A 22884-nucleotide genomic window follows, 5' to 3' on the forward strand; every position below is an offset into this window, starting at 1 on the left:
CTGATTGGCATATCACCATATTCTAATTTTTTGAGATAGTGAATTGGTGGGTTTTTGTTAAATGTGAGCCAAAATCATCACAATTAAAAGAACAAAAGACTTAAACTACTTCAGTCTCTGTGCATTGAATTATTTAATACACGAGTTTCACAATTTGAGTTGAATTACTGAAATAAATGAACTTTTCCTCGACATTCTAATTTATTGAGATGCACCTGTATATCCATATTCTTTGTTGGTCAGTCCTTCTGTAATGTTGGTGTCTAGGAGAGGAAGAGAGGAGACCCAGGAGTAGAATCTTTCAGTCTTTTAATTACAATCACTGGAGTGGAACAAACGCTGGAGAGGAGCAAACACTAAAGCTCAAAATGCAAACTTAACACTAAGTAACACTTCAATAACTCAACGTAACACTTCAAGGACTGACAAATGAACAAAACTAGAGGGTATATATACACAGGGAAACTAATGAGGGAATGGAAGGAAGGTGCAGATGATGATGAACAGATGGAAGTGATTAGGGCAGTGAACTATGGGTGATGTAGTCCAGTGGAAAACTTCAAAATAAGAGTCCTTGAAGAAAATGAGGGAGACAGACTGTGACAGATATAACAATCTCAATATTTACTGCAATATTTATACACAAGCAGTTCGGCTTTCTCAGACTGTATGAAGTTGCTAATGTTAGCTGCCTTGCTAACAAATAGGCTACGCCGGTCACCGTGGTCTGGGTCCAGACACCAGATTGATTCCATCCGGTCTGCAAGACTTCATGATGACAGTTGCATCCTCTCATCGTCTCTAGTGAACAACGCAACAAAACAACAGTGCTGTGTACACCAGATCTGATCTTTCTGTGCTGTATTCTTGAATATTTTTCTCTAGCACCGAACACGCTTCATTTATGCCCCGTCCCGCTCCGCACGCACTGCCTCTTTTCACCGCATGTAAGTAGATATGAGGCCCTGCATAAGTTAACGTGGTTCCAGAGTGCCTTTAGACCTTAATGTTTTTTTCTTCTAAATTTAGCTTTATTAATCAGCATGATATGAGCCTTTAATAATAAACCATTATGTTTCTGTTCTAATTTTGTGAAATTAATCAGATGTCATAATCTCGGCATGGATGACAAGGAAAGACAATAAAATTACTAGTTGGTAGCCTAGTCCTGAACCCTCATACAGTATCATTCCTCAGTCACAAGGGCTTCTATGCCTCCATACTTGTGTATCTGAAAGTAAAATGATATAAATATATATCATTTAATTTAAAAATATTCGAACAAAAACTGGACTGCTGTCATTATGCTTCAAAACGAACAGATGATCTTTTAACATTGATATCCAACTGCACTCGATTGATGAATTCTATCAAATATTTTAATATTTTGGTAGAAGACACCTGAGACACCACTGCTTTGGCTGTCTCTGGGCCTCCAGTGCAGATTTATGGAGACTATTTTGACTGTTTAGGATTTGTTTTTCTTCTTTTCTTCTGCCAACTTGAAATTCCAAAAATATGCAAATATGAATGTATATCGTCTGCAGGTTTAGAGCATTTTGGATAGTTTTCTCCTTGTACAGCAAGTGCTACTTTATCAACTGTCACGTCAGCAATGGCGGTTTTTCCTCATTAATGAGAAAATGACAAAGAATAGGAATGAAATATTACAAGTTCTGAGTAGTGTCAACCCTTCTACATTATGTGGCTATTATCATTTCTGGATTGAGTATTTAAACAGAGTTTGGTCTCCCAAAAACTGTGATAATATCACAATACTTTATCTTTGTGTCTGATTTAGAATGGGCAGGACTTGTAGATAAAGTTAACTATTATTGATATTCTTCCAGTCAAAATTTGCACTGTAAAAATCAATGACAGCTGTAACTAATCAATGCTGGCAAATGACCTTGGTATAAGCAAGGTAATCCACAGCTTGGTGTGCGTTAAACGCGCCGGGTGGTTCTTCTCCTCCACATCGTGCATTAAAATAGTTTAACGCCCACCTAGCCGTGGATTATCCCTTACTTGACCCAGCACATTAGCGCGACGTGTACATGATTTCGCTAAACCCACTTGCGCCTAGATTTAACGCATGCTTGCACAAAATTACAAAAACTTCATGGCCATGCCCACTGACTTTGCGCCTATGACTTATAGCACAGAGCTGCACTTAGCACTCTTAAAATAGGGCCCAAGAGATGTTATAATAGAAAACAATGTTAGAGTTGGTTTGTTCTTCATATTAAAATGTTTTCAATAAATTTAGGTAAGTGTTGCTGTTTATTACTATGTATTTTTATATTATATATATAAATGATTAAATATCATTCTTCCATGTGTTCATTTTGTGAAAAACATGCCTTAATTATTTTAGGTCTATGTTTAGTGTTGTACTTCTTACATTAAATATTTAGACTCTTCTTAGCTACACTGGTTGCTTGGTTGAAATGATGTTTGCTCTGATTAAAAAGTGTGCATATAAACAATCTCTGTGTGTGTCAGATTGTGACCGAGCCGCAGTCCGGTCAGAAGATTCAGATAGTGAGCGCTCTAGACTCAAGTGTGCCCAACCAGCAGTTTATCCTCACAGCACCTGATGGATCTGCGGCAGGTAAAGTCCTGCTGGCATCACCTGACAGCACTAGTGCCAAACAACTCATCTTTGCCACTGCAGACAGCCTACTGCCCGGACAAATTCAGGTACGCACACACATGTCATGGTTACATATGATAGCATCATGTTAAAATACTTTCTTCTCTCCCAGCTTGATATGGAGAGCCAACTATAAGGCAGTCATCATTTGATTTCACCTCAAAGTGTAACACTGACTCTTCAGCGCTTTAGGAAATCTGTTTGAAAATGCTAATATAATAATAATAATTATTATTATTATTTTGCAATTTCTTTAGAAATCACACTCTCTTTAGCTTTAACACAGATGAACCCAAGGAAATTCGATGAAACCATGTTGATTGACTTTAGGAAATGCAGTTTTAGTTATGCGTACAATTACGTTAAATTGTCCTCATTATAATAAAGTGTTCGCCCACTTTTTTCAGTAGTGTTGATTGCAGAAGTATTTTTCCCATTAATTTCTTCCATAGTGATTTAATAAAATCGTTCATAAAAGAGTTGTGCACCATGAATCCCAACATTACAAATTTTGATTTGAAGCAAAAACTTATTTAAGAATCTAACAAAAGACAGAGTACAAGACTGTTGGAAACTCAGAAGCGAAGACCAGGAGACTCGGGTAAAGCTTTAGCAGGGTTCTTTATTGTAGAACATCAGGAGCATCAGTCTGCAGGTCAAAAGTTGCTGTCTTGTGCTGCAGTCATCAAATCTAACTAAGTGAGACTTACATTGTAGTTTTATAGACATTTTGGTGGGCAGTCCTTCAAGTGAAGACAAAGTACTCAGTTGATGACCGTTAACAAATTATAAAAAGGAAGTAAGCAGTTGTAGGAACCCTTCCCAGACCCTGGAGTGTCACCAGCCCTTAATCCAATCAGCATAACTATATCACTCAGACTACTTCATTATCATAGAGATAAAAGAAGGTCCATACCTAAGCCATTGTATTTACATTTGACTCAGACAATGATTAAATCATGAACGATGGTCGTCAATTCAGTGACTGGGACGGAGGCACCAAGAGCCAACACATACCAAAGGTGATTGCTTCAGAAAGCCATTCTTGTTTGGCTCACAAATAGGTGAACAGGATCTGGCACCTCCACTTAGCAACTCCGTTTAACAGTGTAATACAGCTGACGCTGTTGCTTCTCTAAACTACCAAGTTTGATACACATATAATAAAAAGCTTATTCTTAAACTCATTCTTAAATGTATATTCCCACAGTACTTAACATCATTAAAGGGTCATGAAACCCCAAAACAAATTTGTTGAGATGTTAACAGGTATGTACAGGTTGCATCATTGAAAACATAGATAGCACTCACTATGTTTGTTGTTAAGGGGAAAGTGGTTGTTTTTTTGTTTTATTGAGCATTTTCGTACTTTCTGATTAAAAACGAGAGTTGAAGCAAGACACAAAAATCAGGTATATGCGTAAACTGAGTTATGATTGGTTGGACAGTACACATGTACATCTCCAGATTCTGAGCGTTTCTCCGCATTATTCATGAGGAGGAGCACGTCCATCCAATCACAATGCTGCCTCATGCATGAGCTCACATTACAGCGGAGAATTACGTAACCGCTGTTCCGCAGGTGCAAGACTTCAACAGCACTCGGGGAAAAGACATTAGAGTGAACATTTACACTAAACACAGCGGCGAGATCGAAACTCCTCAAAATGGACCGCAGTCCATAACCAGACCGGCACGAACATGTTTGATGGCCGGCTGCTGTCGTGTTCCAAACATGAGGCAGCTGTGTTTTTGGAAAGGCTGTTCTGTTTAGACGGAGTGCTGGTTATATCACTTATTCTCTGTGTGTCTTATAATAAACAAGATAACTCAACAGTCATGTCGCACTCTTTTTTTGTACCCTTTACATTAAGTGAAAGTTGGGAGGTCACGTGACGCCATGCAAGAAGCAGACGTGTGAATGACGAGCTCTGCACACTTTGCTAAATTTTTTATTATATTCATGTTATAATCTGGTGAAATTTGATACACCCAGTTACACATTTGCTCTTTGAGGCAAAACATGGCAAAGAAGTCAAAATCCTCAGGCTCTGGAGACATTAAAAGACACTTACGTGTTCAGGATGAAAGCCCCGACAGGCCTACAGACCAGGGACTCGATTTGGATGGCGCGGCGGGAGAGGTGATCCAGTGTCAGTTGTCCAACGTGTCGGTGATGTTGACGAAGGTTCTTGCTGACTTGGAGGATCTCGCTGTAATACGTCGATCGATTACGGTGATGGAAATAAAATTCTCTGAGTTAGTTACCAGAGTGACTGATGTTGAGAGACGAATCGATTGTCTGGAATCTTCGGAGAGGGAATTAACCGCTAATCCGCCTGTGACCAAAGTTGATTTGGAACATCTCCTTGAGAAGCTTGAAGATCTTGAGAATAGAAGCTGCAGGAATAATGTTCGAATTGTTGGAATTCCTGAACATGAGGAAGGCAGAGATATGGTGAAATTCCTAGACGAGCTTTTCCCGAGTCTGCTCGACATAACAGGTCACAAGCTGGAAATCGAGCGAGCTCACAGAGTTCCAGCTCACAGATTTGCTGAGGGAGATAGGCCCCGATCGATTCTGGCCAGATTTCTGAGATCATCTGATAAAGATCTTGTGTTGTGCCAGGCGAGGAGCAAAGGGAAGCTTTCTTGGAAGAACCATTGTATTTTCGACAAGAGAGAAATGCGATCAGTTCAAGGAATGTAAGAAACTCTTACATCAGCGAAAGGGGACGACAGTTCGAGAGAGAGAGAATTACAGGCAGCTGTACTGTGTGTGTGTTTATGGTTGTGTGTTTTTGTTTAAGTTGTTCATTAAATTATTATTTATGTTGTCAAACCTGTTCTCGCCTCCTCCTTTCCCTTGAACCCCCCTTACACTGGTGCCTTAACCCGGGAAGGAGGAGGGATTCCCATCGCAGAGTCCTCGACACTGCCTCCATCCAGGGTAGCGCCGCTGCCATCCGACGGGGGACGGAGTAGCCCGACCACCCGGACGCGGGGAACGGCCGCCGTCCACGAGGCGAGTGGGGACTGGACTCCCCGACCGCCTGGAGCGAGGGAGCCGCTGCCGGGGGCGGAGGAGTGCCCTGCCGTTCCCCGGGAATGCGGAGGGGTCGAGAGAAGACCGCCGTCTGCAGGGGGAGGAGGGAAGCGACTCCCCGACCGCCTGGAGTGGTAGGGCCGCTGCCAGGGACGGAGGAGTGTCCCCACAGGAATGCCGGGAACGCGGAGGGCGTTCTGTCCGCTGGGGGTCGGAGGTCTGACTCCGGTCCGCCCGGGGAGGAGCGGCTGCCGTCCGCCTGAGAGGGTGGAGGAGTGATCGAGGACCACGCGACGGTGCATCGGAGAACCAGTGAGTTTCTTTTTCTCTCTCTCCTCTCTCTCTCTCTCTCTCTGTTGCTCTGTGTTGGCCTTTTGCCTCGCCTACTTTTGTTTTGTTGTTGTTGTTTTTCCCCTCCTGTCTCCTCCCAGGTCGAGGAAGGCGGGGATGACCCGCCGGCAGTCGGGGCGCAAGGCACACCCCCCGGAGAGGAGGGGGGATGTACATCATGCCAGGGGCTCCCCGGCCTGAGGCAACGCCGGGAGGAGTGTAGAGCCGAGGAGGGCAGGGCCGGGCTGGAATGACGCATGCCCGGTCCCCAGTCAGCCTGATGGGGCGCGCGAGGGATAAAGGCGGCTGGAGACGACAGTTCGAGAGAGAGAGAATTACAGGCAGCTGTACTGTGTGTGTTTATGGTTGTGTGTTTTTGTTTAAGTTGTTCATTAAGTTATTATTTAAGTTCTCAAGCCGGTTCTCGCCGCCTCCTTTCCCACTGAACCCCGCTTACAAGTATATACAAATATATAAGTAGTTTGAGAGTGTAGGGAGAGCAATCATTCACAGTGCATCATGGGAGTTGGACGGAGCTGCAGAGTTTGTTTGCTGCATGTTGAAATTTCTCTATTGAACAGTTTAAAAAAAAAAATTTCTGTTAAAATAATGCGGACTGATGTCTTCAACAGAAGCATTTACCATCGATTAATAACCTCAGAACTCACGGTAAGTCTGTCTGTAAACGTTTGTATGTTACCATTAAAAATCAGTTCCCCAGTGAAACTGAAGGGGATTCTTTTGGAACCAAACTGTTGCGCTCTCTTTTTAATGGAAAGGCAGAATTTATTTCTGCCTTTCAAATGAAATGGAGAGGTCAGTATTCTTTAAAGCATCACACTAGCCGATTCTTCCTTTGATTTTCAGTTGTAAGCTTCATTCACATCATCACTGGCAAGTCGGAGGGAGACGGCACCTGCATTAGCGTCTGTTAATAACTCGACCGACTGAGTTAATGACTCAGCAGGAGTGTGATTGTACTGTAAGTGCTGAATGACTAATAAATAATTTGCCTTTTCTTCTAGTTTGTGACTGATGCAGTGTCAGTGGAGAGACTTCTGGGTAAAGGAGGAGACATGAGTCGAGCGCAGCCTGTTGAATACTGTGTGGTGTGTGGAGATAAAGCCTCAGGTACAAGCACAACACAGTACTTATGAGATATGTCTGATAGATATCACACACAGAAATGGCAAGTGCTCGCTGAAAGTGCCTGTTGCAGTCTGATGATCGGTTTGTTTTACACGCTGGTCAGGTGCGTTCTTCCTGTCCAAGTTGGTGCTCATGGACTAGACTTAATGCAGATAGTCAGAAGTCTAATCCTACCATTTTTATCCACAGATATTAAGGAGGGGAGACTTGGGCTAGTTGTCACAAGGCCTGTATCTCATTAATAATAAGATTTGGAGTCAAAAGTCCAATTGTGCAAATGTGTTTTCTCTCTAACAGGTTTTGTATGTTGGTTTCAAACTCCTAGTTTAAATAAGAATAATGTTTGTGAATTCTACCTTCCAAAGTAAATGTCCACTATCATCGTATTTGTGTTCTAGCTGTTGGGTAAACGAGCAAACATATTCAAACCACACTGGCATACATTCAGACAAGTCTCAAGTATATTATGAAGGCCGATTTGTAGTGGAGGGTTTAAATGCATTCTTAGGACACAGGTGCAGTATGTTTACATGAAAGTCAGATGGGGGCATGATGTCACATTTCCGTCAGGGCAGCTTGACACGTGTTTGACAAATGTCATAAATGTATACAATTTCTCAATTACAATATTTGTTCCATTTTTGGTGTTTTACAAATTGTGTTGCTGAAAAGCCTCTAATAAGCAGGTGTAGATTTCAAGAGAGGTATTAATTTTGAGTAGACACTGATTACTCAGAAAGGTTCCATTGTGACAACTTACCCCATGTAGTACAAAAATGCCCAGTGAAAAAGTTACAGTCCATTGAATGTTGAGCTTTTGTGACAACATGCCCCAATAGCAAGGCATGTTGTCACAAAAGCTCAACATTTAATGGACTGTATCTTTTTTACTGGGCTTTTATTTAGCTAAAAGTGTGACAGCCTGTCGTTGATCTTAATCTTCAGTATTTTAAACCCATTTGCCGTGGATGACTGTGAGTTTTACACATTTGAACTATCATATGTCTTAACTGTGTGTGTGTAGGGCGGCACTATGGGGCAGTGAGTTGTGAAGGTTGTAAGGGGTTCTTCAAGCGAAGTGTGCGCAAGAGTCTGACATACAGCTGTCGCAGTAACCAGGACTGTGTGGTCAACAAACACCACCGCAATCGCTGCCAGTTCTGCAGACTGAGGAAGTGTCTGGAGATGGGCATGAAGATGGAGTGTGAGTGTTCAACACAAACACAACACACACACGTGATCGTACACCTGCAGTGTCAGTTTTGTCAACTGAATTACTGACCGAAAAGTTAGTTGATCAAGGTTTTTTGATTTCGTCAATGATAACGAAGACCAGACGACAAAGATCATGGCGATAGTTAACCTGAGTCCCTAAATCATTTTTCACAACAAGAACAGGCTTCACAGATTATCAATTGTTTATGTTGATAAATCTTTCACATGTCTGATTACATGTTTAAATTGATAACTGTTTATAAGGGCTGTCGATTTTAACACATTAACTTAAAAAAAATGAATGCAATTAATCAAGCCCCCGGACCTTCATGTTATTGTGCGTCTCGTTCAGCAGGGGGCAGTAAGCACAACTCCGGCTGTACAGGCAACAAAAGTTCTTCAGTTTTCAGCAGTGGAGAATTACTCATTTCACATGTGAAGAGATTAGCTAATCAAAGCAGAGGACATTTACATGTACAAGTCTTAAATGCACAGTATCAAAAGGCAGCAATGTAAATCTAAGTGACAAAGAGAGGGTGGAAAAAGATGCTGAAAAACTAAATTATCACTGTTATCGGTGCAAGATACCTTGCATCATCTTTGCTAAGGCAAAATAAAATGCCACGAAAGCTCTTTTAAATGCGTCATAAATGCACAGTGATCTATTTTGTATTGATGTGTGTGTGTGTGTGTGTGTTTCTCTGCAGCTGTTCAGAGTGAAAGGAAACCCATTGATCTGCCCAGAGAAAAACCTGTCAACTGTGCAGCATCCACAGAGAAGATCTACATCCGGAAAGACCTGCGGAGTCCACTCATCGCAACACCCACCTTCATCACTGAGAAAGACACTTCACGGTGAGACTCACAAACATACACTCACAAACAATGTCAGGTTAAACCTGATGTGTATTCAAACATATATACATTCATATTTATAAATTGTAAGAGGTTCGTATGGTGGGAAAGGAGGAAACGGAAATCTTGGGATTGCAACTCAAAGGTAGAACTTTTTATTTATTTATTTATTTTTATCCCCTTTTCTCCAAATTTGGAATGCCCAATTCCCACTACTTAGTAGGTCCTCGTGGTGGCGCAGTTACTCGCCTCAATCTGGGTGGCGGAGAACAAGTCTCAGTTGCCTCCACTTCTGAGACCGTCAATCCGTGCATTTTATCACGTGGCTCGTTGTCTGGGCTCTGGCTGGGCCATTCCAAAACATTCATCTTTTTTTGCTGAAGCCATTCTTTTGTTGATTGTGGATGTGTGCTTTAGATCACTGTCATGCTGAAAGGTGAAAGATCTCTTCATTTTCAGCTTTCTAGCAGACGCCAGAAGGTTCTGTGCCAAAATTGACTGGTACATGGAGCTATTCATGATTCCCTCCACCTTCACTAAAACCCCAGTTCCAGCTGAAGAAAAGCAGCCCCAAAGCATGATGCTGCCACCACCATGCTTCACCGTGGGTATGGTGTTCTATTACTGATGTGCTGTTGTTTTTGCGCCAAACGTATCTTTTACAATTTTGGGCAAAAAGTTCAATCTTGGTCTCATCAGACCATAACAAATTTGTCCACATGGTTTTGGGAGACTGGATATAGGTTTTTTTTTCATCAGAAAAGGCTTGCGTCTTGTCACCATGCCCCACAGCCCAGACAGATGAAGAATACGGGAGATAGTTGTCACATGTAGGGAGCAACCAGTACTTGCCAGAAAGAGCTGCAGCTCCTTTAATGTTGCTGTAGGCCTCTTGACAGCCACCCTGACCAGTTTTCTCGTTGTCTTCTCAACAATTTTGGAGGGACGTCCTGTTCTTGATAATGTCACTGTTGTGCCATACTTTCTCCACTTGTTGATGACTGTCTACACTGTGTTCCATGGTATATCTAATGCCTTGGAAAAAGTTTTGTAGCCCTCACCTGACGATACCTTTCAGCAACGAGATCCCGTTGATGCTTTGTAAGCTCTTTGTGGTCCATGGCTCTTGTAGTGGCATGCAACCAAGAAGATGTCAGAAAAATCCTACAAGAACAGCTTTATTTGGAGTTAATCAGAGTCACTTCAGGTGAAGACAGGTGTGTACTATTTCATATGAGCTTGATGATTGGTTGATTCTGAACACAGCCACATACCCAATTATAAAAGGGTGTGCACACTTATGCAGTTAAGTTATTTTAAGTTTTTTTGGTTTTCAGTGGCATTGCTTAGGTTGTAAATAAAATAAAAAAAAGTCTGAAATGATTTATCTTTGTTTAATTTTTTACATCACACAAACCTTGCCTTGTCCCCCAACTCAAAATATGACTGTCTTGCCCTGAATAGCCAAAACTCCACCTTCCGCGACCACATAGTATTATATCTGTATTTCAGTTGGGTCAATTCTCTGAGGCCATCAGATGACATTCGGCACTTCAGCTCTGACTCGGCACTTTTAATATTCCCTTCCAACTCCATGAGTTCCCGTGCTTTGGATTTTTTGATGAATGAGGCATACTATATGATCCGACCCCTAAGAACCGCCTTAAGTGCCTCCCAAGCCATGCCCACAGAGGATACTGAGGTCCAGTTGGTCTCCATATAGACATTGATTTCAGCCTTTAGCATTTGTTGGAATTCAGGATTTTGAAAAAGGGATACATTAAAGCGGCAACTATATGATTTATTTTTCTCCGTTTGTGGCAACACCTCTTAACTCACCAGGGTGTGATCTTAGACTAAGATGTTTCCAACTGAGCAATCAACAACAGATGAAATGAGGGACTTAGATATAAAAAAATCATTTCTAGAATAAATCTTATGAACTGATGAAAAGAATGTATAGTCCCTACCAGATGGGTTCAAAAGTCTCCAAATATCTGTAAGACCAAGATTTTTAAACATCCTGTGAAGCGTCAATGTTGCTCCAGGGGGCTTGCATACTTTTGCTTCACTATGATCAAGGGCTGATTCCATCAAAAGATTAAAGTCTCCTCCCAATATTATATCATGAGGGGTGCCAGTAGCTTGCAACATGCCTTCAAGATCTATAAAAAAGCCCTGATCATCAGTGTTAGGTGCTTAAATATTAGCCAAAATCAACCTTTGCCCCTGAATTTCTGCTAAAACAATAATGACTCTTCCTAATTTATCTTTAATCTGTTTGAGACATTTGAATTGTAGATGCTTACTTATCAGTGTAATGACTCCCCTTCTCTTACTTGAGCCAGCACTAAAGAAAACATGCCCACCCCATATCTTCCCAAATTTTTCAGCTTTCAAAAGATGCGTTTCTTGAAGAAACACTATATCATATTTGTTACGTTTAAGAAAAGAAATAACCTTCCTTCTTTTTATGGGGTGCCCCAACCCATTCACATTCACGTGGAGAAAGACAATCCACTCATATTAACATTTGACATTTTGACATATTAGAAAAAATAGATTGTGTGTCAAAAACAAAATTATGAAGACCACATTCCAAAATTAGAGCAACAAACAAACCCCGAACTTTCCCCAGAACCAAAAAACAGAAAAAAGAAAAATGTGCGTATTAATCCCATGCACGACAGCGCCAACTGGCGTCCATCCCTCTAAACTCAAACAGTCCATGTACGCCTATGAGAGCCCCCGTGACACATTTGCCATCGGATTGCTCAAGTCTGGTGTTTCTATACAAATGTTGTGAGACAGAATTACACAACAAAAATAATCTATAAAACATACTCCAGCCAGTATGAGGCATAAGCACAAAGAGCATGTAGATTCATCCACATAACTGTCCTGAATGTGTGTTCCTCCACAAAACAAGCTCCAGCCGCTAGGCAGAACCAGCACAAAAAAAAGGCTGTTTAGTTTCCTCGGGCAGTCAAACGAATGTTCAGTGAGCTGGCCCATTCGGCTGTTACAGGAGTGTAACACATGCCCTAATCATTCTAATGATTTGCAAGAAGTATTCCACAAAACAAACTCCAACCAACAGGAGGCATAAGCACAAAGAACATGCAGATTCATCCACATACTGTCTCGACGGAGTGTTATTCCACAAAACAAACTCCAGTCACTAGGCAGAACCAACACAAAAAGAAACAAAGAAGATGCCCAGTTTCCTCAGATGGTCAAGTGAATGTTCAGTGATTCAGGTCCACTCGGTTGCATCGAGAGTGTCACACAATGACTTACTCATTCCATTGACTTTATGGAGGACATCGCTTGCTGTGGGCATGTAAATATTTTGCGGCCATCCTTAGGATCTATTCTCAATTTGGCTGGGAACATCAGTGCAAAAGCGACCTTCCGTTGATGTAAGAGTTTCTTGCATTCCTTGAATCGATCACGTTTCTCTCTTGTCGAATTCGCAAAGTCTGGGAATAAGAAAATGCTGTGGTTCTTCCAAGAAAGCCTTCCTTTACTCCTCGCTTCGGGTAACACAAGATCTTTATCGGATGATCTCAGAAATTTGGCCAGAATTGATCGGGGCCTGTCTCCCTTAGCAGATCTCCGAGCCGGAACCCTGTGAGCTCGCTCGATTTCCAGCTTATGGACTGTTATGTCGAGCAGACTCGGGAAGAGCTCATCTAGGAATTTCACCATATTCTGACCCTCTGCTACCTCAGGAATTCCAACAATTCGGACAATATTCCGCCGGTTATGATTCTCCATATCTTCCAACTTTTCCCAGACGTGCTCCAAATCCACCTTGGTCGCTAACGGATTAGCAGCTAATTCCCTCTCTGATGACTCCAGATAGTCGATCCGTTTCTCAGCATCCTCACTGCACATTCACTTGACCGCCCGAGGAAACTGGGCGCCTTTTTGGTTTCATTTTGTGCTGGTTCCGCCTAGCTGCTGGAGTTTGTTTTGTGTAGCAGCACTCCTTTGGGACAGTGTTGTGGATAAATCTGCACGTTCTTTGTGCTTATGCCTCCTATTGGCTGGAGTTTGTTTTATAGATTATCTTCTGTTGTGTAATTCTGTCTCACAAACTTTGTATAAAAAACACCGGACTTGAGCAATCCGACAGCAAAGAATGCAGGCGTAGTTTAGAGGGATGGACGCTGGTTGGCACTGTCGTGCGCAGGGTAAATGCGCACGTTTTTCTTTTTTCTGTTGTTTGGTTCTGTTGTTTCGGGGTTGATTGTTGCACTAATGTTGGAATGTGGTCTTTATAATTTTATTTTTGACACACAATCTATTTTTTCTAATATTTCAAAATGTTAAATGTTAATATGAGAGGATTGTCTCTCTCCATGTGGAATGTGAATGGGTTGGGGCACCCCATAAAAAGAAGAAAGTTTATTTCTTTTCTTAAGCATAAGAAATATGATATAGTGTTTCTTCAAGAAACGCATTTTTCCCCACAGGAAGCTGACCAATTTGGGAAGATATGGGGTGGAAAGGTTTTCTTTAGTGCTGGCTCAAGTAAGAGTAGGGGAGTCATTACACTGATAAGTAAACATCTACAGTTCAAATGTCTCAAACCGATTAAAGATAAATTAGGAAGAGTCATTATTGTTTTAGCTGAAATTCAGGGGCAAAGTTTGACTTTGGCTAATATTTACGCACCTAAAGCTGATGATCAGGGCTTTTTTATAGATCTTGAAGGGATGTTGCAAGCCGCTGGCACCCCTCATGATATAATATTGGGAGGAGACTTTAATCTTTTGATGGACTCAGTCCTTGATCACAGTGAAGCAAAAGTGTGTCAGCCCCCTAGAGCAACATTGACGCTTCACAGGATGTGTAAAAATCTTGGTCTTATGGATATTTGGAGACTTTTGAACCCATCTGGTAGGAACTATACATTCTTTTCATCAGTCCATAAGATTTATTCTAGAATAGATTTTTTTTAATATCTAAGTCCCTCATTTCATCTGTTGTTGATTGCTCAATTGGAAACATCTTAGTCTCAGATCACACCCTGGTGTGTTTAGAGGTGTTGCCACATACGGAGAAAAAGAAGTCATATAGTTGGCGCTTTATTCCTTTTGCAAAATCCTGAACTTCAACAAATGTTAAAGGCTGAAATTAATGTTTATATGGAGACCAACTGGTCCTCAGTATTCTCTGTGGGCGTGGCTTGGGAGGCACTTAAGGCGGTTCTGAGGAGTCGGATCATACAGTATGCCTCATTCATCAAAAAATCCAAAGCACGGGAACTCGTGGAGTTGGAAGGGAATATTAAAAGTGCCGAGGCAGAGCTGAAGTGCCGAATGTCATCTGATGGCCTCAGATTGAGAACTGACCTGATTGAAATACAGATATAATACTATTTGGTCATGGAAGGTGGAGTTTTGGCTATTCAGGGAAAGACAGTCATACTTTGTGTCGGGGGACAAAGCAAGGAAGGTTTTTGCTTGATATATAAAGAAGAGAGAGTCTTTTTCTACCATTCCATCTGTGAAATATGCTGGTGGTAAAATATTTACCTCAGCCATTGATATTAATAATGCTTTTTTAAAGAATTAAAAAAAATTCTGTCTAACAGATTTAGTAAAGTTATGACATCTTTATACATATAGATCAGGTGGGGTTTATTCGGGGCCGCAGCTCTTCTGATAACACTGTGGTCAGTGACGAATGATCAGACTCCGGTCGCTGCCATTTCACTTGATGCCGAAAAGGCATTCGATATGTTAGAATGGGATTTTCTTTTTATGGTTTTGGAAATATACAGGTTCGGGAATACTTTTATTTGTTGGATTAAGTTACTTTATAGACACCCAGTAAAGGCGGTACAAACAAATGGATTCATTTCAGATTATTTTACTCAGGATAGGGGCACCCGGCAGGGTTGCCCTCTTTCCCCATTATTGTTTTGTCTTGCCCTGGAATCATTAGCAGCCGCGATAAGAAAGGAAGTTGATTTTCCAGGGGTGGTGGCGGGAGGTGTGGCGCATATACTTTTGCCTTACGCAGATGATATTTTATTATTCGTCTCCGACCCCACTAGGTCTATGCCTTGCCTCCACAGAATTATTCATTCCTTTTCTAAGTTCTCAGGATACAGAGTCAATTAGTCTAAATCCGAAGCTTTGTCTCTGACAGCGTTCTGCCCAGCGACAGCTTTTCAGCCAGGTGTCTTACAGTGGCCCAAACAGTGCATTAAGTATTTGGGCATTTTATTCCCAGCAAATTTGTCTGATTTCGTTAGAGTTAATTTTGACCCCTTAATAAAAAGATTTGAGCGATGTGGGCAGGTGGGCTTCATTACATTTATCTATGATTGGGAAAGTTAATGTTATTAAAATGAATTGTATTCCAAAATGTAACTACCTGCTACAATCTCTCCCTGTAGATGTCCCCCTCTCTTATTTTAAACAATTTGATAGCATAGCGAAGTCCTTCATTTGGAATGGTAAATTTACCAGATTACATTTCAAAAAGTTACATAGGCTGACTGACAAAGGTGGGCTAGGCCTACCCAAGATTTTGTTTTATTATTATGCGTTCTGTCTCAGACATTTGGCTCATTGGTCACTTCCACCTGAGAGAGCCCCTCCCTGGTTTTGTATTGAACAGGAAGTTCTTGCCCCTATTTTGCCATTGCAAAGCCTTTCTATCAAACTAACCGGAGAAGTTAAGTTACCCTGTTATCTCACATTTGCACTCGGTATGGACAAAAGTGTCCAGAGTGTTTAATTCTGACATTTATTTAAATGAGATTTAATTGTAGGGGTTAAATGTTGATTCTGTGTGTATATGTTTTGCTTTGTTTACTGTAGGAATCAATAAAAATTTTAATTACAAAAAAGAAAGGCCCCAAAATGAAGATAATGTAAATAAGACACAATAATTAAATTAATGCATACAATTCAAAAGGTGGCTTTAGAAGTCAATTATTGTTTGTTTTATTCACATATCACCTAACATAAGCCTACAGTCCACAGCAATCTATTTTGCAACTGAGTTTGTCAATCTGTCATGTCCAGCTGTCAAGAACGCGTACTGTGTAGAGGTCTGCACGGGCCTTAAAATGAAAACTGACCTGTACCCGAGAGTGTGGCCCAATGCTACCTTTTTTTTCCCCCTTCTGCTCTAGTGTACTAAGGGGCTGCCGTGCCTTGTTAAAACTGTGTATGTTTACTGTTTCAATACTGTTAAGAATGTTGCCTGTATGCTTACATAAAATACAGCTATACTAGGAGAAGATACTAGGAGAAGAAATTAGATAGTAAGCAATTTCGTGTTCAGGTCGGGTTCGAGCTTAAAATCAGATGGTATCGTTCAGGTAGGGTCGGGTTCGGGTTTCATTTTAAGGCCCGTGCAGACCTCTAGTCCTGTGTGAACAGCTCACATTCTGTGGCTGCGCTGCTTGTGAGGTTTGTTGAGGCACTCTGACTGCCCCCTGCTCACATGCCTCGGAAAAACTTGAAATTACATGAGCTTGAATAACTCAAAGTATGTACTTTTATCACAGAATTTATGTATGGATCTGGGGGCATGATTACATGCATTAATTTTCTCAATGCTTTTTTTTAAATGTAATTAATCGCACTTAATGCGTTAAATCAACAGCTCTAATATGTACATATGCATTTGAGATCAAAACACTCCTATTCATAATGCACAGAACATATTTTAATGTTTCATAGCTAACGTAACTGCATAGATAAAGATAGTTTTGTGTAGTAGTTGATGAACGGGTATAGAAGCAGTAGTTTAAGTTCATTCTTTCTGTCTGAGACATGAGTTTAACAGTTCTTTTCACTGCTTCAATCTTCTGTACAGGTCTGGACTGTTGGACTCCGGGATGCTGGTTAATATCCAACAACCTTTAATACAAGCTGATGGCACGTTACTATTAGCAACAGACGAAGTAAAAACATCTTTCATAATCTCTAATATGTGATCAAAGAAAATGAAATTAAATCAATCAAAATATAACAGTTCTCTGATCTTATACGAATTATGTTAAGAAACGTCGAAACAATACTTGATATCTCAGAGGCTCCTCCAAGAAAAGTCCAAAATGCTTTGGTACTAATGTGTTGATTGCTTTAAAAATGTTTTTGTGCAAGGTTTCGTATTACTTATCAAAGCCAAGTTTTTTTTTTCAATTCTAAAATCCTACTGAAGATGTTATTTGTTCATCAGACAGAGTCAGCCCAGGGTGATCTAGGGACACTGGCTAACGTGGTTACGTCATTAGCGAACCTGAACGACTCACTCAATAATGGAGACACTTCAGACAGCCCGCTGGAGGAAACGTCCAGTGAAATCACACGGTGTGTCAATGCAGACAATACTGTACATGTGTGAATGAGTTTGTGTTTACATGTAAAGTTGTGGCCAAAAATATTGGCACCCTTGGTAAATTTGAGCAAAGAAGGCTGTGAAAAATATGTCTTTATTGTTTATCCTTTTGATCTTTCATTCAAAATATTCACAAAAATCTAACCTTAATTGAAAGTGGGGGAAAATCTCATAATTAAATAAATATTTTTCTCCAAAACATGTTGGCCACAATTATTGGCACCCCTTCTAATTCTTAAGAGTAAAATTAAGTATATTCCCATTCATATTTTAAATTTTTTAGTACACCTGGGTGACAAGGAACATTAAATTGTTCAGCCATGACTTCCTGTTTCACAGGGGTATAAATATGAGGTAACACACAGGCCAAATTCTCTTAATCATCCATCACAGTGGGTAAGACCAAGGAATATAGTTATGATGTGCGGCAAAGGTTGTTGAGCTTCACAAAATGGGAAGTGGCTAAAATAAAATTGCTAAAGCATTGAAAATACCCATTTCCACCATCAGGGCAATAATTAAGTTCCAATCAACTGGAGATGTTAAGAATCAGCCTGTAAAAGGATGTATTGTCTCCACGCACAGTGAGGAGGATGGTTCAATTGGCCACAAATTCTCCAAGGATCACAGCTAGAGAATTGCAGAAATTTGTTGGGTCTTGGGGTCAGAAAGTCTCCAAAACTACAATCAGACGTTACCTACATCACCACAAGTTGTTTGGGAGGGTTTCAGGAAAAAAGCCTTTGCTCTCATCCAACAACAAACTCAAGTGTCCTCAGTTTGCCAGACACTACTGGAACTTCAAATGGGACCGGTTTCTATGGTCAGACGAAACATAAATAGATGGGTTTGGCACACACAGAGAGGTAGCCATGGGGAAAAGTACCTTATGGCCATGGTTACATTTGGTGGTGGATCTTTTTTATTTATTTATTTTTTCAATAAAATTTTTTTATTGGGGGCCTTGGTAGATCAGCGAGTAAAGACGCTGACTACCACCCCTGGAGTTCGCGAGTTGGAATCCCAGGGCGTGCTGAGTGACTCCAGCCAGGTCTCCTAAGCAACCAAATTGGCCCGGTTGCAAGGGAGAGTAGAGTCACATGGGGTAAGCTCCTTGTGGTCGCTATAATGTGGTTCTTGCTCTCAGTGGGGCGCGGAGACATAGCGTGTGGGGAGGCTTCATGCTATTCTCTGCGGTAATGCGCTCAACAAGCCACGTGATAAGATGCGTGGATTGACGGTCTCAGATGCGGAGGCAACTGAGATTTGTCCTCCACCACCCGGATTGAGGCGATTCACCACGCCACCACGAGGACTTTGAGTGCATTGGGAATTGGGCATTCCAAATTGGGAGAAAAGGGGAGAAAAAAAACAACAATTTAACATTTTTTATTGATTCATAGTTACACAACAAAGAAAAACACAACACATATACATCGAATCAACATTTAATATTTAACCCCCACTAATATCCCTCCCCAATGAACACCCCTGCGGTCACATATAATAATACACACACACATAAAAAACAAAACAAAAAAGGAAAACAAAAAAGAAAATATAATAAACATACATAATTAAACTAAACTTCTCTCTCCACATCCCCTCCCCGAGAGTCCCCCAAAAACGCTAAATAATTGCCCCATTTCCTATCAAACAAGTCCCAAAACCCCAGCCTTCTACTTGCCTATGGTGGTGGATCTTTAACGTTGTGGGGCTGTTTTTCTGCCAGAGGTCCTGGACATTTTGTTCGGATACATGGCATCATGGACTCTATCAAATACCAACAGATAAAAAATCAAAACCTGACTGCCTCTGCCAGAAAGCTTACAATGGGCCCTGGTTGGATCTTCCAGCAGGACAATGATCCAAAACACACATCAAAATCTACTCAAAAATGGTTCCCTGACTGCAAAATCAAGGTTCTGCCATGGCCATCCCAGTCCCCTGACCTGAACCCCATAGAAAACCTGTGGGGTGAACTGAAGAGGAGAGCGTGAACCTCGGAATTTGAAGGATCTGGAGAGATTCTGTATGGAGGAATGGTCTCAGATCACTTGCCATGCGTTCTCCAACATCATTAGGCATTATAAGAGAAGACTCAGAGCTGTTATCTTGGCAAAGGGAGGTTGCACAAAGTATTGAATAAAAGGATGCCAATAATTGTGCCACACATACACTACTGTTCAAAATTTGGGGTCACTTGCCTGAAATGTTTCTCATGATCTTAAAAACCTTTTGATCTGAAGGCTTATGCTTAAATGTTTGAAATTAGTTTTGTAGACAAAAATATAATTGTGCCAACATATTAATTTATTGCAGTGCCTTTGACACGCTGGCTAAAGCTCTGAACCCCAGTGATGTGTCTGAGGGCCAGAACCTGTTGGAGGTGGATGGGGTGGGCGGAGCTACTATACAGGTGATCAGCAGAGATCAAATCACACCGCTCATAGAAGTGGAGGGACCTCTGCTCACAGACTTACACGTCAACTTCAAGGTGTGTTCACCAAAACAACATTCTCACACACTTACACAGGAATTAATATTGCACACGGCTGCTACAAAATGTTTAGATGTAGTGTGCTTTTACAAAGTCTTGATAATTTTTCAGTATTCATTATGTCCATCATTTAAACTAATACAGTTCTGCCATCAGTTAACACCCTCATGTTGTTCCAAACCCGGATGACTTCAAGTGGCTCTTTTCCATACTTGTGACCAGAAAAAGACTATATTCCTCAAGTTAGGGCTATGTCTTAAGCACAGCACTATGTGATACTGTACATCATATGTGACTTTGCCAGTGGGCATGGCCATGAAGTCTTAGGCGTTAGTGTTTTGGCAAAATAGCGCACACAAAAGCGCTAATGGGCTGGATCAAGTGCAATTTTTATTGCAGCGTCTGCGCCATGTTATATAGTCCATTCTCTGTTAAACACCAGCAATATAACAGCTGAAGTCAGAAGTTTACATACACTTAGGTTGAAGTCATTAGAACTAATTTAACCACTCCACAGATTTCATATTAGCTTTAACTATAGTTTTGGCAAGTCGTTTAGGACATCTACTTTGTGCATGACACGAGTAATTTTTCCAACAATTGTTTACTGACAGATTGATTCACTTTTAACTGACTATCACAAATCCAGTGGGTCAGAAGTTTACATACACTAAGTTAACTGTGCCTTTAAGCAGCTTGGAAAATTCCAGAAAATGATGTCAAGCCTTTAGGCAATTAGTCAATTAGCTTCTGATAAGCTAATTGGCTAATTGGAGGTGTACCTCAGAAAAGAAATTGTGGACCTCCACAAGTCTGGTTCATCCTTGGGAGCAACTTCCAAATGCCTGAAGGTGCCACGTTCATCTGTACAAACAATAGTACACAAGTGTAAACACCATGAGACCACGCAGCCATCATACCACTCAGGAAGGAGACGCATTCTGTCTCCTAAAGATGAACGTAGTTTGGTGCAAAAAGTGCAAATCAATCCTAGAACAACAGCAAAGGATCTTGTGAAGATGCTGGAGGAAACAGGTAGACAAGTATCTATATCCACAATAAAAACGAGTCCTATATTGACATAACCTGAAAGGCTGCTCAGCAAGGAAGAAGCCACTGCTCCAAAACCACAATAAAAAAGCCAGACTAAAGTTTGCAAGTGCACATGGGGACAAAGATCTTACTTTTTGGAGAAATGTCCTCTGATCTGATGAAACAAAAATGTAACTTTTTGGCCATAATGGCCATTGTTATGTTTGAAGGAAAAAGGGTGAGGCTTGCAAACCGAAGAACACCATCCCAACCGTGAAGCACGGGTATGGCAGCAACATGTTGTGGGGGTGCTTTGCTGCAGGAGGGACTGGTGCACTTCACAAAATAGATGGCATCATGAAGAAGGAAAATTATGTGGATATGTTGAAGCAACATCTCAAGACATCAGCCAGCAAGTTAAAGCTTGGTCGCAAATGGGTCTTCCAAATGGACAATGATCCCAAGCATACCTCCAAAGCTGTGGCAAAATGGCTTAAGGACAACAAAGTCAAGGTACTGGAGTGGCCATCACAAAGCCCTGACCTCAATCTGATTTGTGGGCAGAACTGAAAGCGTGTACGAGCAAGGAGGCCTACAAACCTGACTCAGTTACACCAGTTCTATCTGGAGGAATGGGCCAAAATTCCAGCAACGTATTGTGAGAAGCTTGTGGAGGGCTACCCAAAACATTTGACCCAAGTTAAACAATTTAAAGGCAATGCTACCAAATACTAACAAAGTGTATGTAAACTTCTGACCCACTGGGAATGTGATGAAAGAAATAAAAACTGAAATAAATAATTCTCTCTACTATTATTCTGATATTTCACTTTCTTAAAATAAAGTAGTGATCCTAACTGACCTAAGACAGGGAATGTTTTCTTTGATTAAATGTCAGGAATTGTGAAAAACTGAGTTTAAATGTATTTGGCTAAGGTGTATGTAAACGTCTGACTTCAACTGTAAATGAAGACAGCACATTTATAAGAATTTAGTAGTTTAAATGGACAGTAGATTAGAAGAACAGAAATATGGACTTACGTTCTTTTGCGCATTAACTGCATCATTGTTGAATGTTAGGTATACTGTATCTCTATGACACGCTGCTTTTATACACATGGAAAATTAGGTCCTCGTCAGGAATAATTGGATGTACACTCACTGTAAGTATAATAATCATATTGATCTACTGACACACAAATCATGGCTCATATTAACAGTGATCGAAAGCTCTTTGATGTCATCCGCTGGTGGAATTCCCAAACTTCAAATGCAGGAACTGATTTTACACTTTGATTAAAGACGTGTTTCTCAGAAGTCTTAGTGCAATTACCTATTTCTTTAGGAGTGCTCAAAGACTTTTGATTATTTTCTCTCTCTCATCGTCTAGTTGACGATGCCGAGCCCAATGCCGGAGTATCTGAACGTGCATTATATCTGTGAGTCTGCGTCACGTCTCCTCTTCCTCTCCATGCAATGGGCGCGCTCTATCCCAGCATTCCTCGCTCTCGGGTGAGCCTTCTTTTGAGTATGTACTAGGCAGTGTTGAGGAGTAGTTTACTACAAGTAGCGACGCTACTAACTTCACTAGATTTTTCAGTAGCGTGACAATAGTTCAGCGTTTCACAATGATGGATCTTGTCCAACAACGAGCTTCATTTGTCACTTTGTTTTGTGAACGCAGCACTGGAGTCAAGGGAGTTACCAAACACACTCACCTAAAGGCCG

The 22884-nt window shown here is 41.1% G+C and overlaps 1 protein-coding gene across 7 annotated transcripts in view; it reads left to right on the forward strand.

The window, feature by feature from the left end:
* LOC127424279 (nuclear receptor subfamily 2 group C member 2-like) overlaps window positions 1–22884 on the forward strand; it is a 54938-nt gene that overhangs the window by 7487 nt on the left and 24567 nt on the right. For 2 of the 7 annotated variants that reach the window (XM_051669304.1, XM_051669305.1), the window contains exons 3-10: window positions 2506–2703; window positions 7058–7163; window positions 8206–8385; window positions 9104–9251; window positions 17100–17187; window positions 17466–17596; window positions 19947–20121; window positions 22547–22668. In XM_051669304.1, coding sequence (XP_051525264.1) covers window positions 2506–2703; window positions 7058–7163; window positions 8206–8385; window positions 9104–9251; window positions 17100–17187; window positions 17466–17596; window positions 19947–20121; window positions 22547–22668 — 1148 coding nt within the window. Of the gene's footprint in view, window positions 1–2505; window positions 2704–5559; window positions 6015–6133; window positions 6387–7057; window positions 7164–8205; window positions 8386–9103; window positions 9252–17099; window positions 17188–17465; window positions 17597–19946; window positions 20122–22546; window positions 22669–22884 lie in introns of those variants that run through there. The other 5 variants (XM_051669306.1, XM_051669309.1, XM_051669308.1 and 2 more) reach the window with 5 other exon arrangements.

Source organism: Myxocyprinus asiaticus, chromosome 33 (genome assembly GCF_019703515.2).
Source record: "Myxocyprinus asiaticus isolate MX2 ecotype Aquarium Trade chromosome 33, UBuf_Myxa_2, whole genome shotgun sequence".
NCBI lineage: Eukaryota > Metazoa > Chordata > Actinopteri > Cypriniformes > Catostomidae > Myxocyprinus > Myxocyprinus asiaticus.